The 8,721-nt window shown below is 39.5% G+C and overlaps 1 protein-coding gene across 1 annotated transcript; it reads left to right on the top strand.

Moving 5' to 3' along the window:
• Positions 1 to 397: 397 nt before the first annotated feature.
• LOC144682311 (adenosine receptor A2b) lies at positions 398 to 7,201 on the top strand (the record flags this gene model as incomplete). Its single annotated transcript, XM_078544785.1, has 2 exons — positions 398 to 1,241; positions 7,071 to 7,201. Coding segments are annotated over exons 1-2 (975 nt in total), but the record flags the coding sequence as incomplete, so codon positions are not given.
• Positions 7,202 to 8,721: the final 1,520 nt, after the last annotated feature.

Genomic DNA, 8,721 nt, shown 5'->3' with positions numbered 1-8,721 from the left:
TAAAGTGAAACTTTTTATCTGTCACATCACATCTATAATCGTGGACAAGGCGTGTGGAATGTGGAACAGGACTTTTCCCAAGAAAAGGACACTTCTTCAACACAAACACAACCTGACACATGTGACGTGGAAATCCAATGCAACAGTTTTCATGCAGAATTATCCAATACACCCCCAGCTTTCCCACTTGGCTTCAACCATGCAGACACGTGTCTTTTTTTAATCACATTTAAATAAAATTAAACCCCCTTGCACGAGGATTGTTTTTTTTTTGCCTGTTTACCAGGTGATAAAGGTTACGAATGGGCCAAGGCTGATTTTCCAAATTGCAGTGGAAAAGTTGGTTCTGAATGGGCTCTGGTTTAAGCAACTTGAGTTTTTTAAAACGCCCAACAAGATGTTCGTGAGCAGCAGAGTGTTAACAGGGAGGAACCTCTCCTTGGTGGAGCTTGTCACAGAGAATGGGAGCATGGTTGAAGCCAATATAACCGGCATTGGGCTGACCAGATCTGTGGAAGAGACAGATGACATGGTGAAAATTTGTATCATTGGGGTTTTGTGTGGTTTGATCATCCTGGGGAACACGGCGGTGCTGTTGGTTATCTCCTCGCCAGTCTCGGGCTGGTCTAAGAACAGCCGCCTGGTGCTGATATCACTGACCGGGGCAGACGCCGCTCTCGCATTGATAGTCATCCCTCTGAATCTATATGGCAACAGCGTGCGGCAGCTCCGAACCCAGGTGGACTCGCCCTTCTGTCACCTGGTGGTATTTCTAGACGCCAGCATCCTCACTTCTTCCATCTATTCTCTAGCCACTATCAGCATCGAGCGCTACATCGCCGTCTTCCTGCCCCTCCGGTACAACACCGTCATGACCAACTGCAGAATCAAAGCCCTCATTGCTCTTGTCTGGCTCTTGCCGCCCATCCTCTCATTCCCCATATCCATCCCGCGTGGGATTGTCAAAGTTTACTTCTCCAGGGCGTCCTTGATCTGTAACCTGGATTTCTCCAGCAACGTCGCCTATTCCTTCGCGCTGACCGCGTTCATCTTCTTCCCCTGCTCGCTCATCATGACTTTTGCTAATTTCCGCCTCTGGTTTGTAGCCAGGAGACAGAAGGACCGATTTAAACTGTCAAAGGTGAACAGGAGGCACGATGCCGCTTCCAGAATCCTGGTACCTGTGGTTATAGTCTATTATATCTGCTGGAGCCCTTGTGTCTGTAACATGATCTACCAGGGTGAGTATTCAGAAAGTAAAAGACACGACCTTGGTGACTAGCTTTTATTTGGTTGAAATAATTTATTTATCTTTCTCTTCTTCCCCATCTTTCTCCCCCTCCCCCTTTCACCCCTGGAAGATCTGGCTCCATTTTTTTAAGCTATGTCCCCTAGTCCTAGACTTAGCTCCCCTTAAAAATTTGAAAACATCAATCAAATTAACATTCTAAATTCCAGGGAGTACAGCCCTAGCTTCATGAGCCTAGACCTCATCATTTAACCACTAGGTGTCCAGGTATCATTCTGGTAAATCTAATCTACATACCCACATGGCCAATATATCCTCCCTGGGCGTGGCACCCAGAACTGAACACAGTATTCAAGGTGAGGACGACCTAGGGCCACGTGTAGCTGTAACATAACTTCTACCCACTTGTATTCTGGTCCTCCAGATATAAAGACCAGCATTCCATTAGCCTTTCTGGTTATTTTATGTACCTGTATATGACATTTTAATCTACATATCTAGGCTCCTAAATCTCTCTCAGCCCCTCCCGAGTTTCCAGCTTTTTACCATATGGAAAGCACACCGATTTATCCTTTTAGGCCCAAAGTGGACTTAATCCATTAATTTTATGTTTTCGTCTACACTGCTAATATCTTGTGTAATTGGCAAATTGTCTAGGTGGCTTTCTATCCTATTATCTAAGCCATTGCTGAATATTGTGATTAGTTGAGGCCCAATACAGATCCCTGTGGGAGACCACTAGTCACATTCTGAAAATCTGAGTCCCTGCCCACTATCTCTACTCTCTGCCTCATACCTCTCAGCCAACTTCCAACCAGGTCAATAATTTCCCTTCAATTCCATGAGTTTCAATTTTAGCCAATAGCCTCACGTGAGGGGCTTTATTGAATGCCTTCTGCGAAGTCCATATAAACAATATCTACAGACATTCCCTTGTCCACTACTTTAGTCACCTCCTCAAAAAGATATCTGGATCATCAGGCATGATCTACTCATTACAAGTGCAGGTTTGCTATGTTGCCAAATTTTGGGAAATCTCTGGCTGAAAGTTTTCAAGGTGCTCAGTCTATCTTTGATTATCCTTAATTATAGTAATTCCCTGACATCAGATGTTAGGCTAGCTGGCCTATAATTCCCTGATTTTTTTTTTCCCCCCCTCTTTTTTTTTTTACAAACAGTGGAGTGACACATGCAATTTTCCACTTCAGGTAAAGATAAGAAATAGCAATGGTAAGATATCACTTGTGGGAGTCGTTTATGGCCCCTAACAGTAGCTACACTGTAGGACAGAGTATAAAAGAAGGGTGCTGTAATAATCATAGATGATTTTAATTTTCATGTAGATTGGACAAATCAGTTTGGCAAAGATAGTCTGAAAGATTAATTCATAGTGTATTCAGGGCAATTTCTTAGAGCAGTACATTCTAGTGCTAACCAGAAAGCAGGCTATTTTAGATGGTAATCTGGAACAAGACAGGATTAATTAATGATCTCATAGTAAATGACACTCTAGGCAACAGTGATGGAATTTCACATTCAATTTGAGTGAAAAGTGTGGGTCAAAGACAGATGTCTTAATCTTGTAATTGCCATTATTTAAGTTTGAGGATAGAGTTAGTGAACTGGGAAAATAGGTTGAAGGGTACAACAGCAGAGAAACAGTGGCAGACATTTGAGATATTTCATAACTCTCAGCAAAGAAAGGCTCTGAGAAGGATGTGTCATCCATGGTTAACTAAGGGAGTTAGGATAGTATCAAATTGAAAGAAAAAACATACAATACTGTGAATTAGTGGTAGGTCAAAAGATTGGGCAAATTTTATAAATCAGCCAAGAATGACTAAAAATATTGAGGGAGAAATTAAGAGTATGAGAAAGCTGTACAGAAATATAAAAACATAGTAAAAGCTTCTACAACTATTTAAAAAGAACGAGTAACTAAAGTGAGTGTTGCCTCCTAGAGGGGGAAGCTGGAGAATTCCTAATGGGAAATGAGGAAATGGTGGAAGCGTTGAACAGGTATTTTGCATCTGTCTTCACTGTAGAAGACAAGAAACATACCAAGGATGCTTGAAAACCAATAGGAAAAAAGGGAGGGAGGGAGGAACATAAACCACTAGGGAAAAAGATACTGGGAAAACTATTAGAACTGAAGGTTGACAAGTCCCCTGGACCTGATGGCTTTTACCCTAGGGCCTCAAAGTGGCTGTGGAGATAGTAGATGCATTGGTTGTGTTTTTTCCAAAATTCCCAAGATTCCAGTAAGGTCCCAGTGGATTGGAAAATTGCTAATTACCTCTATTCAAGAAAGGAACGAGACAGAAAGCAGGAAACTATAGGCCAGTTAGCCTAATGTCTGACATGGGATAAATGCTAGAATCCATTATTAAGGAGGTAACAGCAGGACATTTAGAAAATAATAATATAATCAGGCAGAGTCTTGGGAATTGTGTTTGACTAATTTATTGGAATTTGTTGAGGAAGAAACAAGGTGGATAAGGGGGAACCTGCAGATGTGGTGTAATTGGATTTGTTTTAAAAAGCATTCAGCAGGGTGCCACATCAAAGATTACTTCACAAAATGAGCTCATGACGTAGGGGTAACATATTAGCATGGATAGAGGATTGGTTAGCTAACAGGAAGCAAACCGTATGGATTAATGGATCATTTTCAGGTTGGCAAGCTGTTCGTGAAGTGCCACGGATTGGTGCTGGCACCTCAACTATTTACAATCCATTTCAAAGACTTCGATGAAGGAACAAATGTATGGTAGCGAAATTTGCTGATGACACCAAGATAGGTAGGGAAGTAAGTTGTCAAGAGGACATAGTCTACAGAGGAATTTAGATAGGTCAAATGAGTGGGCAAGCATTTGACATGCAGTATAATGTGGGAAAATGTGGACGTGTCCACTTTTGCAGAAAGAATAGAAAAGCAGTATACTATTTAAATAGAGAAAGACTTCAGAACTCTATGGTACAGAGGGATCCTGGTACATGAATTGTAAAAAAATTATTTAGGTATAGCAATTGATTAGGAAGGCAAATGGAATGCTGGTGTTTGTTACATGGGGATCAAGTATAAAAGCAAGGAAGTGTTGCTGAAGCTGTACAGGGCCTTAGTTGAACTGCATCTGGAGTCTTGTTTACAGTCTTGGTCTCCTTACTTAAAGGATATAAATGCTTTAGAAGTGGTTTAGAAAAGGTCCACTTGACTAATTGTGAAGGAACTGTCTTATGAAGAATGGCTCAGCAGGTTGGGCCTATACCCCTTGGAGTTTAGAAGAATAAGAGGTGACCTGATTGAAGTATATAAAATCCTGAGGGGACTTGACAGGGTGGGTGCTGAGAGGATATTTACCCTTGTGGGAGAGTCTAGAACCAGGGAATTTGTCAATCTTTAGTGTGTTCTTCATTATTGTGATTTTGCTTTCATTAATTGAGTCCTTGAGTCCCTGGTTCAGTATTAATTCCCTGGGGTGTCTAGCATGCATGCTGACCTCTTCCACTAAATACTGATGCAAAGTATATGTTCAACATAGAAAATGCTGGGAATACACAGCAGCTCTGGCAGCATCTGTGGAGGAAGAAATGGTTATTGTTTCAGGTCTGTGACTTTTTTTCCCATTGTTATATGCTTTTGTTTTAGTTTTGCATAGTCACTTACCTGCTTAATTGTACATGGCTTTTTTTTTGGAAAGTGGAAGTCTTGCTAGTTAGGGATATAAACTAGTTCTGTATCACAAATTCTTCTTGAGCATCCCCCACTGAATTTCTGTCAATTTGCCCATTAACACATTTCCTAGTTTACTGTGGACAGATTGTCTTATCCCATTGAAGTCAGCCTTGCCTAAATCTACAAATTTAGTAGCTGTTTTGCATTTAACCCCTTCCAAGCACAACATTGAACTCAATCATATGATCACTATTAGAAAAATGTTCACACACTGTTGGGTTGTTAATTAAATTGGCTCATTACTCAATTAAATCTAATAGGGCCTGCTTCCTCCTTGTTTCTAGAGCATATTAGCCAGGATTTTACTCTGTCAAAGGAATGGCGTTTGCTATTCGCACAGCCCAGAGATATTTTGTGACTTATCAGCGATGATTTCCCCCTTATCCATGGTCTGGTTCAGTTCAACACACTTTACAACCTCCTCTACACCCTCTATAGGGGATCTGTAATGTCCAAGAGCAGGCAAGATATAGGAAAATTCTTCAATCAATCTGATTGAAGAATCCTCAATGAATCATGCAGATTCAGAACCGGGAAATTTAAATCATGTACAGAAAGTGTAATAAGGATTGGGAAATACTTAAGGGGAGAGAGACAAAATATGTACAGAGTTAAAAAAATTTTCTTTTTTGTTTTTAAAAATCTCCACTAATTTTGTACTGAGTGAATGAGACACCAGGGATGTAAAATTAATTTTTCAGAGGCAATTTTAAAACCTCACTCACTACTAAAAATACCTACTCTAAATTTTTCAACTGTGTTTGGTGTAGAGTTAGTGGGCAAGTACCAGAAGTTCACACTGGTGCCAATAGACTCGGATTGAAATAACTGCAAGATCTGCAGCACCCAAAGCAGGGTATCCTGACAGCAGCTTCTAGCTTTCCATGTTTAACTGTGCATGTGTGTACCCCAGAAGTTTCTGTCAGATTTTCTCCAGGAGCTCTGATTGCCATTAGTCTTATTGCAAATTCCAGTCATTGGTGCAGCAAAGTATCTTGAACATAGTGAGGAGATTCATTACCTTTCTAACATGAGCCAGTTTGCTTATCTCCCTATTGAGACCCCTATTAAAAACACTCTTCCTTGTTTTTGTATTCATTGCCCCTATTTTCAAAACCAAACAACCCATCTGCTTTCTTAACTGCTTTGAGTCACTCTGCCACCTTCAAAGTTTTGTAAATATGCACCTCCAGATCCCCTTCCTCTTGCACCCCACTCAAATTGGTATCATTTAGATTATACTGCCTCTCCATGCTGGTTTGTCCAAAGCATGCCATTTCACACTTATCAACATTTGGTTGCACCTGGCATGTGCCTGCCTGTTTCACCAGTGTATCTATGTTCTCTTGAAGTCTGTTATTATCCTGCTTATTGTTTACCACATTGCCAAGTTTTGTATCATCTGTAAACTTCAAAATTGTACTCGCTATACACAAGTCCAGGTTATACTATATATAACAAAAAAAGTATTGTCTTAATAGTCATAGTTTGGGTGAGGGGACTCTTCCCTCCAATAGAAGCATTCACTGCTTAATCAGTAAACTAGGAATGGTTTATAAACACATCAAAAATGAAGAATGGTTGGGTGATGCAATGGGTTAAATATCAATCTTTCAGCTCTGAAATTACAGTTCAAGGTCAGCCATAAAATCTCATGTTTGGTTGTAGAGGGCCTATCTGAAATTGCCGGGCAGTCTTAATCCAGTCCCCAAAGGGTGTGGACCCACAGCATATAACTGCCCCTAACTTGACACCAAATAGCTTCTTTCAGAGACCATGAGATGGTTAATATGGAAATTGGAAAATATTGCAGTAGGGGTCTTCAGTTTTGGGTCTGGGTAAGGGAGCTTAACTCCACTTTTAACTTTGATAGGATGAATTAAATGTTAGTTATTTCAAAAAAATCCCCATTTAGTCGGAACTGTTATACAGGTGACTTAAATTGCTGATTTAATATTCAGGTAGAGATTTACGGATAGTGATATAATTTGAATTGCCTACTTATTTCAAGTAGGCAATAACTCAATTTCCTGTGCCTTGAATTACGTGGAATCTAACCCATTGCTAATTGTACTTACAATTCAGCTCTAACACAGCAGAGGGCGCCAGAGTGGTTGGAATTCATTGCCCTGTGGTTACCATGTGGAAATGGTTTCTTCAACTGCATTGTATACTTCTGGTTGAACAGAAGTTTCAGGAAAAAGTTCCAGGAAATGGGGCAAAATGTCTGCTGGCCCAAGTGCTTTTTTGCCCAAGATGGTTCAATTTCACAAGTTCCTAATGGAAACGTAATCATCAAAGTTTGGAAAGAGCATAGTGATACAGCACCAAGGACTTGCAGCATCGCATCCACTTGTAATTTGGTATCCTCCAGCAGTGAAACCATTTGATCAAATATATAGACTGTAAATATGAAAAGAGACATCAGATTGTAAAAAGACCTCTGTACTGTGAAAGAAAGAACTATTTATTGTAAAAGTAACATTTATCTTGGTTGTGGCCCAGCAGGAAGCTGTGTAAACAGACCTTTTGAGTGGGGAAACTTGTCCTTTGAAGCATTATTTATGTAACTGTTCCCTTTAATATAATAGAAACTAGAAGTAAAGTATGCACATTTGGGCTGGTGGAAATTTATCCCAGCTTGATCTTTCGCTCAGATGCGACTCGAGTGATGAGATCTAGAAAATAATTTGGTAGAATTGTTTGTCTCAAGCAATGTTGATTTTGTTTTTCAGTGTTTGATCATATGAATTTATTAGTTAGTCAATTATACTTTGTCATCTTAGAGCTGTCAAATGTCAAAAATCTGCTTGGCTTATTTTTAGATTAGGTTGGTTCCTGGTTAAGTTTCACCCTGAAAAATGATCACAATGTAGCTACTGTACTGGGGGTAAGTCTCAATAGTGAGATTTTGCGTTCCTGAGTAGCTGATAAATTGGTGAGTTTCTGGTTGAGACATTATGTTGCACCAAATCAAAATGGCTGGCCCACGTTTTTATTTTCCATGGCAATATCTATGATGAAATAACCAATGCAATTCAAATTATATTTTACATACTGTAAATAATGAAATGATGAAAGTTGAAGTTGAATTTCTTCACAATTATCCTTGTGCATGACAAACTTTTGAATTTTTTGGATTAGCAGAACTTTGCATTTTTAGTTCAAGTGCAGTGTCAAATTTAAAATCGGTTTAAACCAATTGATAACACGGTATGTTCAATGCACAATGTATGGGCATTAGATCAACAGTGGAAACTTTACAGGCCTACATCCAGTATAAGAACGTAAGCTCTGACTTATGGGTTTTAACAAAGACCATTGATTTACAGTTTCTATTTGATTAAAAATGGCAATCATGGAATCCAATCCCCAAAACATGGGTAAAAATCCAATAATCCTACCTAATATAAATGGAATAATTTATTCATTAACTGTAAATCAGTGGACTTTTTCACCACGTTATTTCTTCACTTTATTGTATTTGATAGTGCTAGTAATAGAACTGTTCAGCTATCCAGTGATTCTGACTGTCTAAGTAGCCTTATGTCACTCAGGAAAGAATAGAAAGGTTTAGGATGGTTGGTTAGAAGCACCTGAGGTGTCACCATGAAAGTGATCAATTCAGTAGAGCTTAAATGTGCTTTGCATTTGTTCATCTTCACAATTTAGAAAGCTTGCAGTTTTCTTTTCTGATATAAAGTTCACCAAAATTAGACTGGTGTAGTTGCATTTT

The sequence above is a fragment of the Cetorhinus maximus genome, chromosome 6 (assembly GCF_964194155.1).
Source record: "Cetorhinus maximus chromosome 6, sCetMax3.hap1.1, whole genome shotgun sequence".
Taxonomy (NCBI): Eukaryota; Metazoa; Chordata; class Chondrichthyes; order Lamniformes; family Cetorhinidae; genus Cetorhinus; species Cetorhinus maximus.
Note: the sequence above shows the minus strand (reverse complement) of the source record. Positions and strands in the feature narration are given on the sequence as shown.